Source organism: Ahaetulla prasina, chromosome 2 (assembly GCF_028640845.1).
Source record: "Ahaetulla prasina isolate Xishuangbanna chromosome 2, ASM2864084v1, whole genome shotgun sequence".
Taxonomy (NCBI): Eukaryota; Metazoa; Chordata; class Lepidosauria; order Squamata; family Colubridae; genus Ahaetulla; species Ahaetulla prasina.
This window is the reverse complement of record NC_080540.1, coordinates 82,179,417-82,204,838: the sequence shown is the minus strand read 5'-3', so window position 1 is coordinate 82,204,838 and position 25,422 is coordinate 82,179,417. Positions and strand designations below refer to the sequence as shown.

At 38.4% G+C, this 25,422-nt stretch overlaps 1 protein-coding gene across 1 annotated transcript in view; it reads left to right on the top strand.

Moving 5' to 3' along the window:
- Positions 1–25,189, top strand: part of LOC131192437 (glutamate dehydrogenase, mitochondrial-like) — a 47,131-nt gene extending 21,942 nt beyond the window's left edge. The window contains exons 7-12 of the mRNA XM_058171583.1: positions 14,064–14,201; positions 14,757–14,894; positions 18,780–18,860; positions 21,595–21,810; positions 24,508–24,570; positions 25,073–25,189. Coding sequence (XP_058027566.1) covers positions 14,064–14,201; positions 14,757–14,894; positions 18,780–18,860; positions 21,595–21,810; positions 24,508–24,570; positions 25,073–25,189 — 753 coding nt within the window. The remainder of the gene's footprint in view (positions 1–14,063; positions 14,202–14,756; positions 14,895–18,779; positions 18,861–21,594; positions 21,811–24,507; positions 24,571–25,072) is intronic.
- The last annotated feature ends 233 nt before the right edge of the window (positions 25,190–25,422 follow it).

The window sequence follows — 25,422 nt, the reverse complement described above, 5'->3', positions numbered from 1 at the left end:
ACCAATTTATAATGCCTTGGTAAGGCCACACTTGGAATACTGCATTCAGTTTTGGTCACCACGATGTAAAAAAGATGCTGAGACTCTAGAAAGAGTGCAGAGAAGATGTCGTGTCCCACTCCTCCACTGACGGCCGGGTCAGGGAAATCCGAATCAGGCGTGCCTCTGCAGCTCTGCCAAAGTCCTAGCAAAATCCTCAAGGCAGGCAGGAGACCAGAAAGTGACTTCAGCAAGATATGTTCAACTTTGCCTGACTCAGAGACTGCCAGAAAGCAGATCCTTTATATAGGCCATGGGGTGTGGCTCCATGACTCAGCACTTATCCAGGCCTGCCCTCCTTCCTTCTGACGCCGCCTATCAATTCTTCTGAAGCGAGGTCACCCAGTCGGCAGCTGTTGGTAATTGACCTCCCTCAGGCCCACATGCTTTGGGGGAGGGGGAGGGGTCTAGTTGCTCCGTTTGCCTGGGCATGGAGCCAGGGCTGGGGCCGGGAGGTGCTTCCTCCTCCTCAGCCTGTCTGGGCATGGAGCCAGGGCTGGGGCCGGGAGGTGCTTCCTCCTCCTCAGCCTGTCTGGGCATGGAGCCAGGGCTGGGGCTGGGAAGTATACTAGGACATTCCTCGGCGTTCGGAAGCAGATAAGAAGGCCCCGGCTGCGGTGAGAGCGGGCAAGACACAACAGAAGAGCAACAAAGATAATTAGGGGATTGGAGGCTAAAACATATGAAGAACGGTTGCAGGAAGTGGGTATGTCTAGTTTAATAAAAAGAACTAGGGGAGACACGAAAGCAGTGTTCCAATATCTCGGGTTGCCACAAAGAAGAGGACGGAGGGAAGGCACTGAGAATTTCTAAGGTTAGGCAGACTTATTGAATCTAATCTACTGTACAAGTAGTCTTGTACACCTGTCTACCCTAGACAAGTTCAAATCACCAGGACCGGATGGATTACACCCCAAGGTTCTGAAGGAACTGGCAGACGGATCTCAGAACCACTGAACTATATCTTTCAAAGATCCTGGAGCACAGGGAGCTGCCAGAGGACTGGAAAAGAGCTGATGTAGTTCCCATCTTCAAAAAAGGGGGGGGAAAAAAAAACAGATCCAGGAAACTACAGACCTATCAGCCTGACCCCAATACCAGGGAAGATTCTGGAAAAGATAATCAAGCAACGAATTATTGAACATCTAGAAGCAAACAAAGTAGTAACCAAAAACCAACACAGGTTTGTCAAAAACAGATCATGCCAGACTAATCTTATTGCATTCTTTGACAAAATGACAAAATTAGTAGACCAGAGGAATGCTGTCGATATAATTTACTTGGACTTCAGTAAAGCATTTGATAAAGTAGACCATAACCTACTACTAGATAAAGTAGAAAATGTGGGTTAGACAGCACCACCACCAGATGGATTCGTAACTGGCTGACCAACTGCACTCAACGTGTAGTCCTCAATGGAACTACATCCACATGGAGGAAGTATGCAGTGGAGTACCCCAAGGCTCTGTTTTAGGCCCAGTACTCTTCAACATCTTCATCAATGACTTGGACGAGGGATAGATGGGGAACTCATCAAATTTGCAGATGACACCAAGCTGGCAGGAATAGCCAACACTCCAGAAGATAGGCTCAAGTTACAGAAAGATCTTGACAGACTTGAACATTGGGCATTATCTAACAAAATGAAATTCAACAGTGAAAAAAGTAAGGTTCTACATTTAGGCAAAAAAACCAAAATGCATAGGTACCGTATATGTGGTACCTTGCTCAATAGTAGTACCTGTGAGAGGGATCTTGGAGTCCTAGTGGATAACCATTTAGATATGAGCCAGCAGTGCAGCAGCTGTTAAAAAGCCAACACAGTTCTGGGCTGCATAAACAGAGGGATAGAATCAAGATCACGTGAAGTGTTAATACCAATTTATAATGCCTTGGTAAGGCCACACTTGGAATACTGCATTCAGTTTTGGTCACCACGATGTAAAAAAGATGCTGAGACTCTAGAAAGAGTGCAGAGAAGATGTCGTGTCCCACTCCTCCACTGACGGCCGGGTCAGGGAAATCCGAATCAGGCGTGCCTCTGCAGCTCTGCCAAAGTCCTAGCAAAATCCTCAAGGCAGGCAGGAGACCAGAAAGTGACTTCAGCAAGATATGTTCAACTTTGCCTGACTCAGAGACTGCCAGAAAGCAGATCCTTTATATAGGCCATGGGGTGTGGCTCCATGACTCAGCACTTATCCAGGCCTGCCCCTCCCTTCCTTCTGACGACGCCGCCTATCAATTCTTCTGAAGCGAGGGTCACTCCAGTCGGCAGCTGTTGGTAATTGACCTCCCTCAGGCTCACATGCTTTGGGGGAGGGGGAGGGGTCTAGTTGCTCTGTTTGCCTGGGCATGGAGCCAGGGCTGGGGCCGGGAGGTGCTTCCTCCTCCTCAGCCTGTCTGGGCATGGAGCCAGGGCTGGGGCCGGGAGGTGCTTCCTCCTCCTCAGCCTGTCTGGGCATGGAGCCAGGGCTGGGGCTGGGAAGTATACTAGGACATTCCTCGGCGTTCGGAAGCAGATAAGAAGGCCCCGGCTGCGGTGAGAGCGGGCAAGACACAACAGAAGAGCAACAAAGATAATTAGGGGATTGGAGGCTAAAACATATGAAGAACAGTTGCAGGAAGTGGGTATGTCTAGTTTAATAAAAAGAACTAGGGGAGACACGAAAGCAGTGTTCCAATATCTCGGGTTGCCACAAAGAAGAGGGAGTCGGGCTGTTCTCCAAAGCACCTGAGGGTAGAACAAGAAGCAATGGGTGGAAACTAATCAAGGAGAGAAGCAACTTAGAACTAAGGAGAAATTTCCTGACAGTTAGAACAATTAGTAAGTGGAACAACTTGCCTGTAGAAGTTGTAAATGCTCCAAAACTGGAAATTTTTAAGAAAATGTTGGCTAACCATCTGTCTGAGATGGTGTAGGGTTTCCTGCCTGGGCAGGGGGTTGGACTAGAAGACCTCCAAGGTTCCTTCCAACTCTGTTGTTGTTGTTGTTGTTATTATTATTATTACTATTTTATTTACACAAAATGACAGTATACACAGCAAACGAGATAATTATGCTGGATTTTGTATCACAGATCACTAGTCGAACACTTCCCAAGCATTTAGGACTGTGTGATGTATCGGCGAATTATGCGAGCAGATCCCAGTAAGGTGGCCTTCTGCAGCTGACCAATAGTGATCTTGTCAGCGCCAATTGCTTTTAAGTGCTTGCCTAGGTCTTTAGGCACAGCTCCCAGTGTGCCGGGTACCACTGGAACCACCTGCACTGGTTTATGCCAGAGTCTCTGCAATTCGATTCTCAAATTCTTATCTTCTTATTACTATTATTATCTTTTTATTTATTTTATTTTATTTATTTATTTTATTTTAAAATAAATAATATATTTATATTACTTATAAATAATATAAATTATTTATAAATTTATAAATTATTTATAAAATTTTTATTTTATTTATTATATTATTATTATTAATAGTATTATTAGTATTATTAGTATTATTATTATAGTCATCACACTTATTCAGTGATTGAATTTTATAATGGCAGTGAATGAGAGACACTTACAACAGGTTTTTATAATTGCAACTATCACAGCATCCCTGCAGTCATGTGATCACGATTTGGGTACCTTGGCAACTGGGACCTCCAATATCAGTCATGATTGTGGGATGCTGCCACATAATGTTAGCAACTGCCACTGTCCAGACTGCCATCGTAAGCCAATCATCTTAGCCACTGTTCTGTGAATTCTTTCTTCAACATCTTTCTTGTACCGTAGTGTCAGGTTCAGTCTGACCTCTCAAGGATAAACTAGAAATACTCAATTATTTTCTGATCCCAATATTTTACCTCTATTGGTGCATTCCAAGTTTGCATTGGCTTTTTTGGCAACTGCAGCACATTGCTGGCTCATACTAAATCTATGCTCTGCTTCACTATTATGACTATTGAGCCATGTACCACTTATCTTGTACCTTGAAAGAGGAAAGGTGTGTTAATATCTGATGGCAAAAAAAAAAAAACCTGGAGTCTGGTAGGACCTTTACTAAGCAACAAATTTTATTAAGAGGCTGTGAATTGCAGCTGATTTCATTGCATGCATGAGTGGATAGACTAATGTAGGACAAGGTGAAAGATGGAGGGCATGGGGAAGATTAGGTCACCTGTATCTGTAGCTCACAAAAACTTATGCCTTTTAATAAATTCTGTTAGTTGGAAAAAGTACTACTAGACTCCTGCTATTTTGTATCTGTGCATCTGGTTCTTTCTACCTAAGTGCACAATATTTCTTGTGCTTGAATTACATTTTTGAAAAATAGAGGCCAGAGTTCAAGTTTAATATTAGCCTTTTGAACCTTGAAGCTGTCATCTGAAATGTTAGCAGCTTTTTTTAGCTTTGTGTCATCTGTAAATTTGCTGAACCTTTATTCTATCCCCACATCTAGGTCATTTATGAAAATTTTCAAGAGCGCTGGAAGGATTATGGATAGTCAGGCTAGTGAGATATGCTTCCCTGGGAATTCTTTGGAAAGAGAGAGAGGTAGTGCATGTCAGCTTTGCCCTTTTCTTTTTCCTCAGCCAGCAGTGCTGATGCCTTTAACGTTTTGCCTGCTTGTCATCTATCTTCCAGCAGAACAATGTCTACACAGAGTAGCCTCATTTTTTTTCTATATATGGACCACAACATCTGAAACTCATTGCAGTTTGAGCATAGACTATAAAAATAACTGTTCACGGAGCCATTAAGAGTAGAAAGTATTCACACCTCTATTGAATTTCTGTTGAAGTAAATTGTTACCATCTGCTTTAAGCTGCTATAAGCTTCCATATGGTATATAATTGGCTAGGACTTATTTCTGGCAATTTGCTCAACTCCTGTCATAGTACATCTCAGTCTTTAGGTAGAGACAGATTAGTAAAATCATTCTGTAGGCTAACAAGATTTGGCTCTTAAAATGTCATTAGACCTCAGATTTCACAGCACAATTCATCTAAACCAGAAGCTCTATCATGGAACAGGTCCTTTTTGTTCTTTTCAATCCACTGAAATGTAAAAAGACTTCAGCGGAATGAGACTACCATTAAGGATGGGAGAAATTAGCAAAAGAAAGATTAAATAGAGAATAGTCAAAATATGTGTAGGAACTGGAAAAAAAAGAAAAAAGTCTTCCAACATTTTTCAATGGGAAACAGTCAGACAGTGTTTGGAATCCCCCTGATGCCTCCATTTTAAATCCCTTCTCCTTTTCCAGTTCAGTTTTGTAACTCAGAGTGGAGCTTATGTAGACTATACTACTCCATATTTCTCAATGCACATTTAGCTCAGACTATGAGGGGAAAGCAGAAAAACATATATTCACAGGCAACATTTATTTTATTTTATTTTATTTATTTTGTCACACAGTATATATTAGCATAAGCATGAAATAATTGTACAATATATAAGCATATATATGAGTATAAGCATGTGCACACATACACTTCTGTTTATCTGGGGGCGGGGGGAGAGTTGGTGTGCTTCTGCTTTCCCCCTCCTCCCAACTTTACTGCATTATGGAAAAAACCATGGACATCTCAAATGGCCATTACTAGTGAAGATGGTAAAGGACTTCCAGAAGAATGATCTGCATTCTTTTCTTACCTTTCTTATAATACAATTATATAACATCTTATTTATAAACTAGCTGAATTTACTGGTATCTTCAATATATTAACTCCAATCTTTTTGTTATAGAGCATCAAATTAGGCAATTTTTAAACTATAGTGCTAGTCTAGAAATGTAGGACCAAATCAAAAGGTCTAACTCTAAATGGTATCCAGAATTGATCACTATGGAAGAGAGAGAAAAAACCCAGCAGTGATATTTATCATATGTACAGTTCTCAGCTAAAGCATCAGAGAGTAGAATTCATCCTAAAAAGATAATTTTCTTTTCTACTGTGTTGCTTACAGGTATTTCAGTTGTAATATGATGCAGCTACTGACCAGCAACTAGGGATCTCATAAAGAGATCATAAACCCTAAAGAAAGCCTATGTGATATTCCATTACATTGTACAGAATAAGCAAAATTCTTGTCATGTATATTTTTAAATAGGGACGCAATGGCTCAGGGGCTAAGATGCTGAACTGGTCGATCGAAAGGTCGGCAGTTCAGCGGTTCAAATCCCTAGTGCTGCCGTGTAACAGGGTGAGCTCTCATTACTTGTCCCAGCTTCTGCCAACCTAGCAGTTCGAAAGCATGTAAAAAATGCAAAAAAATAGGGACCACCTTTAGTGGGAAGGTAACAGCATTCCGTGCCCCTTTGGCGTTGAGTCATGCCGGCTACATGACCACAAAGATGTCTTTGGACAGCGCTGGCTCTTCAGCTTTGAAACGGAGATGAGCACCGCCCCCTAGAGTTGGGAACGACTAGCACTTATGTGCGAGGGGAACCTTTACCTTTACCTATATTTTTACACTACTTTGGTTATACTTTTTTTATCATTGATAGCTAGAGAGCAATCACAGCCTGCACTGATTGGATTAATTAGTTTGGATTTGGGATGTGTTAGCATTATGAATAGTGGCATCATATGTCTATTGCTGCTTTTTATATTACTCGAATTTTGGGCCTCACTTGTTTAAGAAAAAGAAGATTCTGAGTATTCAGAATATCTGTTTGATTTGGTGACCATGCTATATCACTGACAAAAAAGACCATGATCTATGAAAATATATGGTATAATAAGATTACCCTCCTACCTGTTCTCCAAAGAGCTTAAATGTTTCCTTGCCTTCCATCCTGCTTCATGCTCACTGTGGTATTGTGAAGAAGGTTTGGCTGAAAGGACAGCAGCTGATCAAAATATAAAATTCCATAAGTTTCATAATGTCTTTTGCTTTTAACTTGAATTTTCTCAATAGTAGGCACTGTGACTCTGAGATACTAAATAGGTGTTTAGAGCAGAATATCCTCAAAATTTTGTGTTTAATGGAATGTTTTACTTGGGTTGTACCTTTTTTGAGTATCAGCTTTCTCTCAGAATGGCTCTCTTGTTAATATGTTTCTTCTAAACTGGAAGTTTGCCAACCTCTCTTAGGAAAGAAAAGAAAGAAAAGAAAAATGTCTTTTTCCCAAAGCAATTTTTGCCTTAGGTTAGAAAACTTGGCAAGCAGGGCAAAGCTGGGTTGCTATAAGTAACTGTCTCTAAGTCATCTCTATTGTATTGAGTTTGCTGAGCAATCCCTCAAGAAATGTTTCACTTAGTATAATTAACTTATCAAAATTAAACTTGGAAGGAAAGCCCTCAAATCCTTTGGGAGTCTTTGTGGATTGTTACTCTTCTCCTATTGTCAATGAAATCAAGGAGGGGCACAGATAACTCAGTATACAAGCAGTTGCTAAAAGTGGAAGAGCTGAGTTATTATGAGCTCTTTCCCAAAGGTGGTTTTTCAAGTGGCAACTGGACTTTCTGGTTTTTCTTTGAAGACGTTTCACTTCTCATCCAAGAAGCTTCTTCAGCTCTGACTGAAGAAGTTTCTCAAATGAGAAGCAAAACGTCTTCAAAGAAAAACCAGAAAGTCCAGTTGCCTCTTGAAAAACCACCTTTGGGACAACCATGACCTGAATGATAGAATTTCCATAGACATGTTCTTTCTCACCTGAATTTTCTTTTTCCATTCTTGATGGTTAAATCTAAACTGGAATTGATCATATAATATGATTTAGTTGTTAATATCTTATTGGAAAGTCCTATAGTGACTGCCATCCTTGTATTTTGCTGTTTTCTATCGATTTTTTTAAAGTTCATTGAACAATTGATGTTTTAATAAATGGAAAGTTCTTTAAGCATTTAAATATCACAACTAATCTAAGCATACATCCTTCCTCTACAGATAAAATAGGAGAAAAAGGCAACAGGGCCTGCTTTTGTGAAAATAAAAAAAAAACATTTTTAGATTTAGTTTTTTTTTAAATAATCAATTCAGTACTTGGAATTAAAGACTTTCTTTAACTAGTAGAAGCCCTACCCCACAAGGTCTACATGCTGCAGTAGTACAAACATAAACAAATTTATGTATTTTATTTATTATTTCGAGGTAGTCCTCAACTTACAACAGTTTACTTAGTTACTGTTCAACGTTACAAGGCATTGAAATAAGTGACTTATGATCTTTTTTCACACATGTCCATTGTGTCATCCCCAAGATCATGTGATCAAAATTCAGACGCTTTATGCTTCATATTTATGATGGTTGTAGCGTCCTAGGGTCAGGCGATCCCTTTTTTTTTTTAATTAACACTTTCTTCTTTTCAACAGTTTCGTGTCGGTGATCAATACTTATACAATTTCTCTCTTATCCTAATGTATCTTTTATACATATATTTCTAATATATCATATATATATCACTTTAATATATTATATTATTCTAATTATGTTATTTACATATATACTTCAATATACACGTGTTCCCAATTTCCTTTCCACAATTTTTGTTTCTTCCTATTTGTTCTTCTATTTCTACTCCTAATTTAGCCGTTATTTAATCTTTCCTTGTCCTTTTATTTTTTTCCCCTTTTCCTCCAACCATTTATACCATCTCTCCCAGACTAGATAATACTCTGTTTCCTCTTTTTCTTGTATCTCCTTTGTAAGCTTATCCATTTCCGCATATTCCATGATTTTTCTAATTACATTGTCTTCAGATGGTATATTGTTATTTTTCCAGTTCTGTGTGTAGACTATTCGTGCTACTGTAACTTTGTGGATAATTAAATTCCATATTTCTTTTTTATATGACCCTGGAATTATTCCCAGTAAAAATGTTTCTGGCCTCATTTCTATATGTTGATTTATAATTTCTTCTATTTGTAATTTAATTGTTTGCCAATATTGTTTCACTTTATAATAGGACCACCACATATGGTCCTATGGAAAAGAGCTGATGTAGTTCCCATCTTCAAAAAAGGAAAAAAAAACAGATCCAGGAAACTATAGACCTATCAGCCTGACCTCAATACCAGGGAAGATTCTGGAAAAGATAATCAAGCAACGAATCATTGAACACCTAGAAGCAAACAAAGTAATAACCAAAAGCCAACATGGATTTGTCAAAAACAGATCATGCCAGACTAATCTTAATTGTATTCTTTGACAAAATGACAAAATTAGTGGACCAGAGGAATGCTGTCGATATAATTTACTTGGACTTCAGTAAAGCGTTTGATAAAGTAGACCATAACCTACTACTAGATAAAGTAAAAAAATGTGGGTTAGACAGCACCACCACCAGATGGATTCGTAACTGGCTGACAAACCGCACTCAACGAGTAGTCCTCATCAAATTTGCAGATGACACCAAGCTGGCAGGAATAGCCAACACTCCAGAAGATACGCTCAAGTTACAGAAGGATCTTGACAGACTTGAACATTGGGCGGTAACTAACAAAATGAAATTCAACAGTGAAAAAAGTAAGGTTTTATATTTAGGCAAAAAAAAATGCACAGGTACTGTATATGTGGTATCTTGTTCAATAGTAGTACCTGTGAGAGGGATCTTGGAGTCCTAGTGGACAGCCATTTAGATATGAGCCAGCAGTGTGCAGCAGCTGCTAAAAAAGCCAACACAGTTCTGGGCTGCATAAACAGAGGGATAGAATCAAGATCACGTGAAGTGTTAATACCAATTTATAATGCCTTGGCAAGGCCACACTTGGAATACTGCATTCAGTTTTGGTCGCCACGATGTAAAAAAGATGTTGACTCTAGAAAAAGTGCAGAGAAGAGCAACAAAGATGATTAGGGGACTGGAGGCTAAAACATATGAAGAACGGTTGCAGGAACTGGGTATGTCTAGTTTAATGAAAAGAAGGACTAGGGGAGACATGATAGCAGTGTTCCAATATCTCAGGGGTTGCCACGAAGAAGAGGAAGTCAAACTATTCTCCAAAGCACCTGAGGGTATAACAAGAAGCAATGGGTGGAAACCAATCAAGGAGAGAAGCAACTTAGAGGTAAGGAGAAATTTCCTGACAGTTAGAACAATCAATAAGTGGAACAACTTGCCTGCAGAAGTTGTGAATGCACCAACACTGGAAATTTTTAAGAAAATGTTGGATAGTCATTTGTCTGAAATGGGTTTCCTGCCTGGGCAGGGGGTTGGACTAGAAGACCTCCAAGGTCCCTTCCAACTCTGTTATTATGTTATGTTATGTTATATGATACTACGTTCCCTTTTGTTGTTTACATTTCCAACGTGGTGAAACATTGGGGAACATCTTTGCCAATCTAGCTGGTGGCAGACGCCGCCTATAAAACATTTTATACATGCTTTCTTTATAGGGTACAGACAATGTTAGTTTATAATTTGTATTCTGTAATTTCTCCCGTTTATCTAATTCAATATTATAACCAATTTTTTTTGCCCAAATTATCATGTTTCCTTAGACTACCTTTTCTTCCAATTTGTATCTTAATAAATAATTGTAGAATTTTTTAATCAATTTGTCTTCTGTACCTTGAAGAATTTTGTCTAATTCATATGCATCCTTTTGGAATCCAAATTGTATCAAATTTGTCTTGTATCTGGATTTTATTTGAATATAAGACCACCAGTCAATGTCTGTACCCTGTTCCTTTAATTCCTTCTTGTTTTTAGTTCCCCTTGATTATTTAACAAATCTTTGAATCTTTTCATTTTACCAATGTCTAATGCATTTGGGTAAATTTGTGCCTCCGTTGTGGATAACCATTCCGGAATTTTATCATATTTTTTTATCCCTTGCCATGTCTTTAGCAGAACTTCTCTAATTAAATGCCTTTGAAAATATCCATGCTGTCTACCTTTTCCCTCCCACAGAAATGCATGCCACCCTCTTTGTAGATCGTACCCCTCTAATGCTAGAATTCTTTTATTTTTTAATTCTATCCAATCCTTGATCCATATCAATGATGTTGCTTTATAATAGGTTTCCCAATCTGGGAATCCAAATCCACCTCTTTCCCTGCTATCTTGTAAAGATTTTATTTTAATCCTTGGTTTCTTCCCCTGCCAAATATAATTCGCTATAGATTATTAAAGTCTTCAAAAAAAATTTCCCTAATTTTATGGTTATTATTTGAATAAAAAATAATATTCTTGGTAACACATTCATTTTGACTGATTCTGTTTTCCCTAGCAAAGATAGCTGTAATTTGCTCCAAATTTCTAGGGTCAGGCGGTCCCCTTTTGCAATCTTCTTACAAGCAAAGTTGTTGGAGAAGCCAGATTCACTTAACAACTGTGTTACTAAGTTAGCAACTGCAATGATTCACTTAACAACTGTGGCAAGAAAAGTCATAAAATGGGGCAAACCTCACTTAACTATTGTTTCAGTTAGCAACAGAAATTTGGGGTTCAATTGTAGTCGTAAGTCAAGGACCACATGTATTTTTTATCCCACTTTTGTGGTTTGCTATTCCAGGTACTCTGAAGAGTGAACAAACTTTGCTTATGATATCAGCTTTGCTTTTATTTCTCAGGGTTTCTCTCCACTACTGAATTAAAGGACCATCTATCTTTGAGTCAGCACGCAATAATGCAGTGAAAAATTAACTGCATCCTATTTTCAGTTCCTGTCCTTCTATTATGTCTGTCGAAAAGTTTTTCTTAATTTCTGAACATGCTACTAGGTTATAGACAGCATTATTGGTTTCCCCTCTGGCTATGCCACTGTCCACCTTTAATATATCACAAGTAAGCAGGAAAGAAATCTATCTATTAGGGCACTATAGAAGATGAATCTCATTTTAAAACTCTATCTTTTCTGAAGTCGTTTTCTATTCTTTCCATTTTACACACTTGGTATCTCCCAAACTAGATTAATATGAAAAAAAGAAACATAAAGGAAAAAATCAAAGAAGAGAAGGCAGCCTCTGCCATGATGGCACAATTAACTAGTTTTGGTAGTTGCTGAGTTCTGGAGAAGTAGCAAATAAGCACTTCATCTTGATTTAGGGTCAATTATTGAGGAAAAGCAGGACTGGGAAATGCTCCTTACTCTTCCCTAAGTGAAATAGAGGTGAGCTTTACTTTCATTTAACCTGGAGAGGAATTCGGGTTGAAAATGGAAGGGCTTGGAGAGGTAACAGGTGAAAGGAAAAATGTCTGAAGGAAGAATGTTTATGGAGATTCTCAGATATCCAGGTCATGGTTGTCTCAAATTCTCTGCTGATGGAGAGAAATAATGGAAAAGGAGGTTGACTAGTGACTAGAGAAGAAATACTTCCGAAGCATACTTCTAATTACATGTACAACCTGATTGGTTCCAAAACAATGAATGACATAGCATTCCAGATTTTATTCATCTTGGGTTATATAGTGTTGGAAAATGGAGAAAATACTTTTGTGCCAATACAGATATTTGGTGAAAAACCAGGAATAACAGAAAGCCAATATAATGAGGATGGAGAACTGCAATTCATGTTGACAGGGCATGATTGGGTTGGAGTTAATTGAGGATCTAGATAGATAGATAGATAACTTTTTTTCTGCAAATTAACATGGGGAAATGATGCCACATGGACCAGTTCATTTACATTTTCTGTTTGTTAGCCATTGAACTTGTAATGCCCGGTTTCAATAAAACAAAGAGCACCTTAATGAAAGCTAAATAGAATAATAGAAACATATTGCAAAATAAAATGAAAAAAATAATAAAGCACATTTTAAAACTCATCATGATTGTTAAAGATGTAATTATCCTTCAACTTGACTAATTCTGCCTGGATGAATATCTAATGCAGTTATCTTGATAGGGGAATCAATTCTTAAATGCCAAACAAGCAGGGTTTTTTTTTCTGAAATCTTGCCAAGAAAACTGCAGGGCTTTGTCTAGGGCCTAGGCAGTCATCAAGAGTCAATGCTGACTTGAAGGCACACATATACGCAAGGAGAGCCAGTTTGGTATAGTGATTAAGGCATCAGGCTAGAAATCAGGAGAAAGAAAGAAAGCACATTCTTAAACTGCTGATTTTTGTTAAAGATGTAATTATTCAGCTTGGCTAATTCTGCCTGGATAAATGTCTAATACATAATAGCACAATCAACTCTTAAATGCCTAATAAGCATCTCTATCAGCAAGGCTATATTTGTAGAGTGAAAGATTTGAGGTCTCGAATTTCCTCTCCCAGAAACCCTCATATACACCCCCTTGATTCTGCCTTTCTGCCTTAGTGTAGCTGCTTGGTAGTTACTGTTGCTGATACTTGCCGATATCTTCCAGAGTTATTTGTTTACCTGGTATCTTTTTTACAACTTCCAACACTGTTGTGTCAGATCCCAATGTCTTTATGTGGAAGTAAAAGGACAAGAAGTTGAGTTACAATGAAATAAGTTCAATAGAGTCACCTCTAGAACTTGTAATATAGTATGACTAGGGAAATGAGCCACCTTCTTTTGGAGATAGGCCAGTGTTTCAAGAGGTAAATAAATGTTAATGTTTATTTTTAAAAGGAAAAGAGGAAAGCTAAACATTCATTGTTAATTTAAAGTATTTATTTGGAAAACATTTAGTGATGAGTGCATTTAAAACTGAAAATATGAAATTAGAGAGAGTAGCTTAGAAGTATCTCCCATAGGAAAATACTGTAAGGGGGTTAAACAGACAACAAAAGCAAAAATCATAAAGAAAACGAAAAAGAAATTAAATCAAGTAAAATAATTAAAAACTAATAATTTCTCTAGAGAATATATCACCTTTGGAATAGTTGTTACCTTTATTTCAACTTAAGCCTCAGTTGAGGAGACAAAAGTAAATCCCACTGACTTCCAGGCTATGAGAGAATGGGAGAGGAGGGCATTCTATCTATGAAGATATAGATTAGAGATGTTTACAAATGTTGGAGAGTATATATAGTGGGAATGTCCGAGTTCTGCCAGCTGTCAAGGGAACATTCACAACAGAAGCAGATCTTTCTTCTTAGTCAAGATAGTGTATGTGTGTTTTGTTGCTGACTGAAAATTTGCTCCATGTTTTCCCAATTTTGCTTTCACAGGGATTTGGCAATGTGGGTTTTCACGCAATGCGATACCTGCAGCGATATGGAGCATGCTGTATATGCGTTGAAGAAGTAGATGGTGCCATCTATAACACCGATGGAATTGATTCCAATGAACTACAACACTACAAACAAGTATGTTGAATACAAGTAACTCAACTTAAAACAGTCCATTTAGTGATGGATCAAAGTTACAATGGCACTGAAAAAAGTGACTTATGACCGTTTTCCCCACTTACGACCAATGCAGCCTCCCTATGGTCACATGATCAAAATTCAGATGCTTGGCAACTGGTTCACACTTATGATGGTTGCATGTCCTGGAATCATGTGATCAGCTTTTGCGACCTTCTGACAAGCAAAGTCAATGGGAAATCCAGATCACTTAACAACCATGTCATTAATTTAACAGATGCAATGATTCATTTAACAACTATAGCAAGAAAGGTCATAAAATGGGCCAAACTCACTTAACAAATGTTTCACTTAGCAACATAAATTTTGATCTCACTTGTCATAACTTGAGGACTACCTGTACACGAGGGTACTGGTAAGTTTTTTCTCTAAAAATAATCCAATGCAGATAGGCCCTAGCCTGTTTCGGGCACAGATGGACCACTAAATAGTGGTGAAAAATATATTTCCCTGTTTTTTCTCTCTTGGCTTGGCTAACTGAAGTTTTTATTTCAGGAACATGGCACTATTGTTGGTTTTCCAAAGGCTAAGAAACTTGAAGGCAGTGCCCTTGAGGTACCTTGTGATATACTTATTCCAGCTGCTATTGAGAAACAGCTTACAAAGGCAAACGCTCATCGTGTCCAAGCAAAGGTATTATTTAGAGACAGTTGTTTTTAATCTCATAAACATCAGTCTTGTTTCTAGTAAGAAAAAAAAATCTGAGGCCTGGTTAATTAGAAGATTAAAAAATGTACAGGTAGTCCTCAGTTTATGACAATTGAGTCCAAAGTTTCTGTTGCTAAGTGAAACATTTGTTGTCAGTTTTACCCCATTATACAACCTTTCTTGCCACAGTTATTAAGCAAATCACTGCAGTTATTAAATTAGTAACAAGGTTGTTAAGGGAATCTGATATCCCCATTGAGTTTGCTTGTGAGAAGGTTGCCAAAAAAAAAGTTTATGACACTGCAACTGTCATAAATATGAGTCAGTTACCAAGTGTTTGAATTTTGATCATGTGACCATGGGAATGCTGCAATGATTGTAAGTGCGACAAATGGTCATAAGTCATTTTTTTCAGTGCCATAGTAATTTTAAGTGGTCATTAAATGAATTGTTGTAAATCAAGGACTACCTTTATTGAGGTCCTACCTGATAGCTCAGTGAAGAAGACAACTCCAATATGCGGTGACTATGAAAAATAGTAAGTTCCAAAAGAGACAAAGGGAGAAAGAACGGGGGAAGAGAAAAAACACAAAAAACTTAAATGATTACACTGGGATTAACAGTGGTAAAAGAAGAATAATTAAAAGGGGAATAAGGAGAGCAGTTGGAAACATATTGCAAACTAGGAGAACAGACAAAAATAGAGAGGGTAGAAAGAGACAAGGAGGAAAAAAAGGAGGGGGGGAAATACAAAGTTAAAGGACCACCTTGGGAGTAACAGTGAGAATATAGGAACAAGGGAAAGGGGAAAGAGGAAGATGGATAGAAATACAGGGCAAATATAGAGGTAAAGGGTTTTAAGAGAAAGAAGAAAAAAAGGAGAAAGAGGGAAAAGAAGAAAATAAAAAAAATAGCTGACAATATATTAAATGGTTTAAATATTAATAATAGAATTTGAAAATATAAAAAGTCTTTTAATTGTAATTATGAAATTCACTTACTTAAAGTATTAGAAATGATATGTTATGAAGATTAACTAACAGTTGAATATTATATGAATTGTTTTGAACTGTAAATATATTAATGATTTTAATGTTTGATAAATAATATATATAAAATTTTACAAATATCAATTTTGATAATGATTGATTTGGAAATAAAGGGTTTAATTTAGAGGGAGTAATGAGAAAGAGGGGGGGAAAGGGAAGTTGATAAATGATTAGAATTCAGGGTAAAGGGTAAGATTAGATATACAACATAAATAAAGGAAAGAAAACAAAAATGGGAGAGAAAAGAAAAAAATATATTGAAAATATACAAAATGTGTTGGAAGAGAACTAAAAGTTGTATAAATCTGAAACCTGGTCAACATTCTGTTCAGAAAAAATGTATGTTTGTGTGTATGTGTTAAAAAAAATAAAAAACTTTTTACAAAAAAAAAAAAGAAAAATAGTAAGTTTCCTATTACAGATCAGTAAGAAAGTGTCTAAAAATAAAACTAAAGACATTTAATTGCCCTCAGGGAAATATTTGCTGTTTATGTATTGAACACTATGTATTCTTCTGGTTGCTGCATTTTAAAAAGGATATGTAGGTAGCCTTCGACTTACAACCACAAACATTGCAAGAAGGGAGAAGATGACTTCAAGTTCTCTTTCTCTCTTCTCGTAGTCTTTGAGACACATTCATATTTAATTTAATTTATTTATTTGTATCCCAGCCAGCATTCATAGCTATGGCTGGGCTCAAACTCACAGTCTCTGGCCTTCTGATCTGGTGCCTTAACAAGTAGACCAAACTGGCTCTGTATTTGTGTGTGTGTGTGTGTGTGTGTGTGTGTGTGTGTGTGTGTGTGTGTGTATAAAACCCTCTTCTCCCCTCCTTTAAAACACTGGAAGGAGTGGAGGCTCTTTTGGGGGCCTTTCCATTGTAATTATGTCATGGTGATCATTAAGCAAAACTGTTTCGCTCAATGAACCCAAAACTTGCATTATGAATTGAACTGGTTGTTAACCAATAATATGGGTCATTCAGCGAATGGAGTCCTAGTGCAGGGATGCTTTGAGGGTAGCAGAAGGTAGAAGAGGCCTGGTGCAGGCCGTGTGTGAGTTGGACAGGGTACTGCAGTGCAGCGCAAACACTTGGAGGCTGGAAAAGAAGCTATAGCCTGGCTGGAATGGGAAGCTTCAGGCATACCAGTCCAGATTTCAAGTTCTCTTTCTTGCAATGTATAACACATAAATGTACAAGTGAGTGCATATACACGACTCCCACCTCGATATAAGAAATGACTTGGCTGAGCACAAGGACCGGGGTCAAACACATCAATTTGGAGACTCACTGGAGAAGAGCCTAATGCTGGGAAAGATTGAGGGCAAAAGAAGAAGGGGACGACAGAGAACGAGGTGGCTGGATGGAGTCACTGAAGCAGTAGGCATGAGTTTAAATGGACTCCAGAGAATGGTAGAGGACAGGAAGGCCTGGAGGAACATTGTCCATGGGGTCGCGATGGGTCGGACACGACTTCGCAACTAACAACAACACCCCTGTAAGAAACCTAAGTTCAGCCCCCTTTGAAGTCCATTGACTGTTGTCTGGCGTCAATTTGTCTTGACAGTTAGTAGATAGATTTGTGTGTACAGGTTGCATGGAATAAACTTGAAGTGCTTTTCAGCTCTATCTTGACTTCTGATTTCCTGTGCCTGACACCTTCTTTAAAGCCCAGTTGTTCGAAGAGATGAGGGAGACGTCTTTTGAGAATGCACAAACACACAGAGGTACCTCAAACATTGCAAGAAAGAAGCTTGGAATTCTCCTTCCTTCTCGCAGTGTTTGAGGCGTTTGTGTGTGTGTGCGCGCGCGTGTGCGCATGTGCACACACATATGTGTGACTCCTTCCTCTCCGTTAAAGCTCTTCCCCACCACCATGTGGACTCCAGTGGATTTTTTTTCTTATTCTAATTGATAGCCCCTTGTACAGTAGGCCAAAATCTCTGGCAACTGCAGACTGGTAGAATTGGTGCCCCGAGTGGGGCAAGCACTGCTGCAATAGGGAAAGCCACCAGGGAGGAAAGCCACTGGCAGGGATAGTTCAGTTGCTGTTTCATTGTAGCCGCTGGTGCCCACTTTCAGGATGGAGCCATGCGGCCAGGGACACAGGTGGGGCGACCTATCATCCTTCCCTAACATAAGGGGATACCTGTTACTCCAGATATCTTCCAAAGATAAGTAAATGGGGATGGAAAAGAGGGTATGTGCCTGGTGGGATGGAAAGTAGGTCCAAGGCCTGTGGTGTTAAGGTTGGGAAGGAATGAGGGGAAGATAGGTGGGGTGGGGTGCTGCAGTGTCCCTGCAGTTAATTGTAAAGGTGAATGATTGCACAGATGTGGCAGTGGTAGTAATTTCGAAACTGGATCATAAATAGCTTTTGGGAGGCTCTGTTGTAACTTGAACAGTTGCTAAGTGACCTGTCATAAGTTGAGGATTGTGTTTAACTCTTGTAAAAATGCATCAGGTAATCATAGTTGTGAGTTGCATGATGAGAGAAAATTAGAATGTTACAAACATGAGGGGTCTCTAATTTTAATCCTGAGCTACAAATATTCTCCTTTAATGTAACAGACATTTTAGCTTAGAAAAAAAAAGTAAATGAAGAAAGATATCAAAGTGTGTAAGATCACTCATGACCAAGAAAAAATAGACAGAGACATTTTTCTCATCTCAAAATATTATAAAGTAGGATCAGCCAACCAAACTAATTGGCAGGAGATTTAAATAAGACAAAGAACTATTTCATATCACATATAATTAGAGTTTGCATTTTAGCTGTGATAATTCTGGTTTATTCTTTTATCTTTCCATGCTTCACAGATTATTGCTGAAGGTGCTAACGGCCCTACAACTCCAGATGCTCATGACATCTTTTTGCAGAGAAAAATCCTTGTACTTCCGGTATGTCTGCAGACCTGATGGCTCCCTTAATGCTCTGCTATTTGGGCCTCTAGCTTAGAGTCTGCTGTTGGGCATTCTCCATCTTGTAGCACCTTGGAAAACTGGATAATCCTTTTGGAATGCAGTTAAACATGACTGAATTTTGCAGTACATTGAAAATATCCAGAGCAATCTAACAAAAATTGAATAAAAAAGTCAACTTGGGTTTTTTTTGTATGGATTTTTTAATGTTACCTCTGTTTGTATATTAATTCCTAATTTTGAATTTGGTAGCAAAATGAGGTTAAGATATAAGTATATGGCTTTATTTTATTTCATTTATTTTTGTATTTCTATATAAATTAGCCTGAATATGAATTATAAAATTAAAACCATGTCCGTGATGTCGTAATCTTGTCCTGTGGGATATAAATATTTGTAATCCATTGGACTGAAATAAAGAATACATGTATTTAAATCCTCTAGTGTCAGGACTAAGGTGCTCCTTTTATTACTGTAGTTCTGAATACTTTCTTTAAATAAATGACTTTCTGAATTAACCTTTGATGGAAGTTTTATCAACTTGTCCTAACCTAGACTGGATTAATAGTAACAGCATTGCTCAGAGAGATTTTTAGTGAAAAAAATATGTAAAAAGTCAGATGCTATATGAATTTACCAAACCTTTCCCTGAGACTCCACAGTAATTCGCTAAAATTGAGGTTGTCTTAGGTTCATTATTGAGTTTCACCATAGGTGGCCGAATACAGGAGTAAGTATAATATTCACTGCGCAATAAGGTAAATAGTGAAGTCTCCCAAGGATACAGATTGGAAGTAGGCATGCATCAAGAACCACCACTTTTTTTAGCTGAAATTATATATATGAAATTTTGAGAAAATTTTATTCTTATAAAATGTCTGCTGGGAACTCCTCTATTCTTCTCTTTTATGATTTTCTACATAATCTCTGCTTATTTTTATTTTTTCTGAGGAATATATACTTTAAAATACAATTCTGAGGCTGCAATACATCATTTTTATTTTTGAAGTAAGCTTATGGAGTCTGTTCCTCTTAGGCATGAAAATTAAATGGGAACTGTGTTTTGCTTTGCAGCAAACTTCCTTCTCCCCCACCCCTCCATAAATAATTCAATTATTCAAGTAGGACTCTTATAAATGATAAGACACTGGTGCTGTATTTGGGGTCCCACGTTCTGTGTTCAAAAAGAATCGAGTTGAGATGGACAGCATAGAGAAATCTCAAACAAATTGCTTTTCAATCTCGGGGGACAGATAGAAAAATAGCAGAGGTGACTACAGAGGCACATTTACATTGATGTGATTTGTGAAGGTGTGACGACTAACCAAGGAAGTTCTTGGGACCCTCTGAAAGAGGTTATTGAAAACTTTGCCTCAGTGTGCAATGGTTGTTTAATAAGGAGGAAAAAAAATCAAATGTATCTATTTAAAGTGGAGATGGAGATAGAATAGCACAATCCCCTAGCTATGCTGTGGGAAAGATTCATTGTATTGCCCTAAAATGTGTTGCTGAAAATGTCATGCTGTATTTGACCAGATAGTACTATGCTACATGTTTTTGGGGCTTTCCATAATTCATTTGACCTAAAATATTTTCAGTTGGTCCATCCAGGAAGTAATTTCTGTCCTAAGGACCAGTGTATATTCAGAAGTTTACAGAACTTGAAACCTACCATATGGTTCAATTATGAATAAAACAAATCTGTGACTGGTTTTTGGCCACTCAGTGACATTTGGCATTAGGTTGGTTTTTTTCTATGACTATGATTCTTATAGTTCATGATATTACACTATTTCCTTTGCCTCAGTGGTGAAATGTAAAATTTGTTACTACCAGTTCTGTGGGCGTGGCTTGGTGGTGGTGGTGGTAATGTGACTGGGTGGGCATGGCCAACTTTTTTTTTTAACTTTTAAAAGCATTTTTCTACAACCTCTTCGACTGAAAAAATGCTTTTAAAAGGCTGTGATGATCCCAGCTGAGTTGCCTGATCGTCAGAGGCTTTTGTTTTAAAAGCATTTTATTTTGCCTTTAAAAGAAAAAAAAGCCTCTGATGATCAGGCAACTCAGCTGGGGTCGTCAGAGGCTTTTTTTTTTTTAACTTTTAGAAGCATTTTTTCAGCCAAAGAAAAAATGCTTTTAAAAGTTAAAAAAAAACACCTCTGATGATCACACGGCTCAGATGGGCATGGGGGGGGAGGGATTTTTGCTACCAGTTCTCGAAACCACCTGCCGCCATTGCTACTGGATCGGGCGATCCGGTCCAAACCGGGAGCATTTCACCTCTGCTTTGCCTCCTATTGTTTTTTCTGCCCCCCCCCCTTTAAAAACCATCAAATGATAATGTAATAAATTGTTTACTTACTTAGAGACTGATCCTAATATTACAATAACATCAAATTGTTCAGTACCTTGAATCACTGCTGCTAATATAAGAAGGGAAGGGGCAAATGGGTAGGCTTCTGAAGTCTGTATTATCATTCATCCACAGTACAGGAAATAAATTTCTGTGCTGCAGTAAAGATGGCTATTCTCGTATCTTCCTCATTGCAAGATAATTAATGTGTTGCAATACAGATGCATGAGCTCATTTTCATTGTCAGTAAGTAGAAATCAAGCAACAATGTGTTTGTTATTTTTAATTTTTGTGTTGCATTTCTACATACATTTTTAACATATTTTCAAGTGACTGAAACTATTTGTTTCTTTGTGGCAGGATTTATACATAAATGCAGGTGGTGTGACAGTTTCCTTTTTTGAATGGCTGAAGAATCTCAACCATGTCAGCTATGGGCGTCTTACTTTCAAATATGAGCGTGATTCTAACTATCATCTGCTGATGTCAGTGCAACAAAGTCTGGAGAGAAAATTTGGGAAAAGCAGTGGAAGTATCCCTATTATACCCACATCAGAATTCCAAGCTAGAATAGCAGTAAGTTATTTATTTAATTCCCCTTCCCTTCCCTTCCCTTCCCTTCCCTTCTCTTCTCTTCTCTTCTCTTCTCTTCTCTTCTCTTCTCTTCTCTTCTCTTCTCTTCTCTTCTCTTCTCTTCTCTTCCCTTCTCTTCTCTTCTCTTCTCTTCTCTTCTCTTCTCTTCTCTTCTCTTCTCTTCTCTTCTCTTCTCTTCTCTTTCCTTCCCTTCTCTTCTCTTCCCTTTTGAAGCATTCTCTTAAATGAAAAATGCCTAGGGCACTGTATTTTTCATGAAGACACCTGGGGAATTTCATTCTTCACAACTGTCACCAAAAAGGAAATGTTAGAGACTGGATGGTAGTAGTCTAAAACCTATAGATCCAAGATGAAAGGAACCAACATCTTTTTCTAGTAATTAGGGCATTGAATCTTCACATACGGAACCATTTGCCTGGATCTAGTGCATAAACTCACTCCCCATCCCACCCCACCCCATTCCAGTTATCCAAAGAAGCCAGGAGAGGCAAGAATCCAACCTGCAGGTGGATGACATCCTACAAAGATCTTTATCCACTTTCTTAACAGGCATAAAAGAAGGTCTAATTACCACAGCCAACTGGGTGGCCCTTGCCCAAGACAGCGTTATCTAGAAAAGGGATTCCCCAACTGCCGGTCCGCAGCATGCCAACAACAGGGTCATGCAAACAAGTGAAGCCCCATCCATGGGATGCAGGCAGCACACAACCATGCCCCTCTGGTCCACGGAAAAACCTTTCTCCATAGAAGTGGTCCCTGGTACCTGAAAGGTTGAGGGCCACTGATCTAGAAGAAGGTCTCTGAAATAGCCTGCTAATGCAATAAGAAAGAGATTTTTGTTAAGTCGCAGGTTGCAAGTCAGAACCCTTGGACTGATTTTGTTCTCATATCAATGACCTGAGATAGGCTGGTAGCAATATCAGTGGTGGGTTGCTACCAGTTTTCCCAAGTTCTTGCAAACCGGTAGTGAAAATTTTGAGTAGTTCGGACAACTGGTAAATACCACCTCTGCCTGGCCCCGCCCCCAATCTATTCGCTGCCTCCCAACTCCCAGCTGATCGATAGAAGGTAAAAATCAGGGCTCACTTGACAAAGAAGAACAAACAACAAGACACCGTCACTTTAAATTGAAAAGCCAAGAAGCCTCCCAATTGATCTGCTAGAATGAAAAAATCAGGACTCACTTCTCAGCCAGGAGATCACTTGGCAAAGAAGAAGAATGGAAGAAAAAAAAAAACCCGTCGCTTTAAATTGACAAGCCAAGTAGCAGTTGCTGGAAGGAGGTTTTTACTTGCAGAAGCGAAGTGACATTCAGCAGTTTGTTTCTGGGTCAGCTGAACAACAAACTGGATAAGAGAAGGGATTCTTATATGGTTCTATGTTTTTGAAGTTTTGGGGTTTGTGCAACATGGGCTTTGTGTTTCTAAAAAGGTTTGGGCGATTTCCATTGTGAAATATCCTGTCTTGAATGAGTTTTCTGCCTGCTTGTAAATGGAGCCAAACTTCCAGCTTCCACTTTCTATTATCTCTAAGCACCGGTAGCTGTTTTCTTCTTACAAAGTTTCCTTTTTGTAGCTGGCAGAAATGTGGAATAAGTATCAGGCAGGTTCCTTGTTAGCAGCTTGATTTTTCCTTGATTTTTTGGGAGCCTTTTCTTATGAGTAATATTTTATTTGGGAAATGAAGAGGGGGGAGTTTGATTCCTTCCCAGAGCAGATTAGTGGGGTGGGGAGGGAATGGGGTTTTTGAAGTAACCTTCACCTGGAGTGGGGAGGAAATGGGGATTTTGCAGTATCCTTCCCCTGTCATGTCCGCCACACCACACCCACAGAACCAGTAGTAAAAAATTTTGAAACCCATCACTGCAAAAGTCCATCTTAATATGCTATTCCTGGTATGTGGTATTTTGTATACATACAGAGAAAGAACCACTCTTGTAATCTGTGACTTTTAGGCTTGCTGTCAAACATCAGTTATAATACTAATGACTTTTTTGAACAATATGCAGGTTGTATTACATGAATGGCTATTATATATGTGAAATTATGATTGAAATACTTCTGCGCCTATATTGGTTCACACTGTCAGGAAGTTTCTCCTTAGTTTTACGTTGCTTCTCTCTTTGTTCAGTTTCCATCCATTATTTCTTGTTTTGCCTTCTGGTGCTTTGGAAAATACATTGCCCCCTCTTTTTCTGGCAGCCCCTTAAAAGCCTGTTGTCTATTACGCTCTTGGGCAAAGCATGTGGGCTATTTCCTCCTTTCAGTGCTCCATGAAAGTGCATCTATAGTATGTAGATAATAAAGTTGAAAAAAGGAGAACATTTTTACAGAACTATAGATATGTTGAGGCTGGGTGTGACAAGGAATGGCGGGGAGGGGAGGGGCCAGGTGAGGCACCCCTTGACATGAGTGACATTGAGTTGGCTATGCCTATCCAGTCACATGACCATCAAGCCTTGCCCACTGTCATGACCATTAAGCCACACCCACAAAATAAGCCACGCCCACAGAACCAGTAGTAAAAAAAATTAGAACCCACCCCTGAGCAATACACTATGTATTTTACAACCCACAGTTCCAAATCCATTCAGTCCATTACATTGCAAAACAAAAGTTAGAAATAATTAGATTAATAAAAATAGAATGATATACTGTGGTTTACTGTGTTTTTTTAAAGGGTGCCTCAGAGAAGGATATTGTTCACTCTGGACTAGCTTTCACTATGGAACGTTCAGCCAGGGTAGGTGTTTTCTGAGTTGTTTTTTTTTATTTGCATTTATATCCCGCCCTTCTTCGAAGACTCAGGGCGGCTTACACTATGTCAAGCAATAGTCTTCATCCATTTGTATATTATATACAAAGTCAACTTATTGCCCCCAACAATCTGGGTCCTCATTTTACCTACCTTATAAAGGATGGAAGGCTGAGTCAACCTTGGGCCTGGTGGGACTTGAACCTGCAGTAATTGCAAGCAGCTGCTGTTAATAACAGACTGTCTTAGCAGTCTGAGCCACCAGAGGCCCCTGAGTTGCATTTATCTATCACTGTCTTTAAAAAAATTGTTTTTCAAACAGTTGACTTTTTACTTTATGCTTGTGTGTCTGTAATATCCATTGCTGCATTACTGCAATAGATGTCACTATTGCAGTGGTACCATTTTTATTCAATAATTACTTTTTAGGTTTTAATTTCAGACCAGAATACTAGGTCCACATTGCTTATGTTTATATGTTATTTTCTAGCAAATCATGAGTGTAGCCACAAAGTATAATCTAGGCTTGGACCAGAGAACAGCTGCCTATATTTGTGCCATTGAAAAGATCTTTAAGACTTACATTGAAGCAAGTTTCATTTATTGAAGCTCTCCACTGCTGACCTACTGGTTAAAAAATACAAACAACAAAAAAGTATGTATTACTTTAGAAGATAAGGAACCTCTAAGCAAGAAAGCTGGACCAAGATGTTGCTGTTCTGTTATACAGCAGAACATTTTTCTCTTGTTTTTATCCTATTCCTATCTTTCATTTTCACAGACTTTCTGAGATATAATTATTAATTTTTTTCCTGAGTTTTAGTTTCAATTTATAGGTAG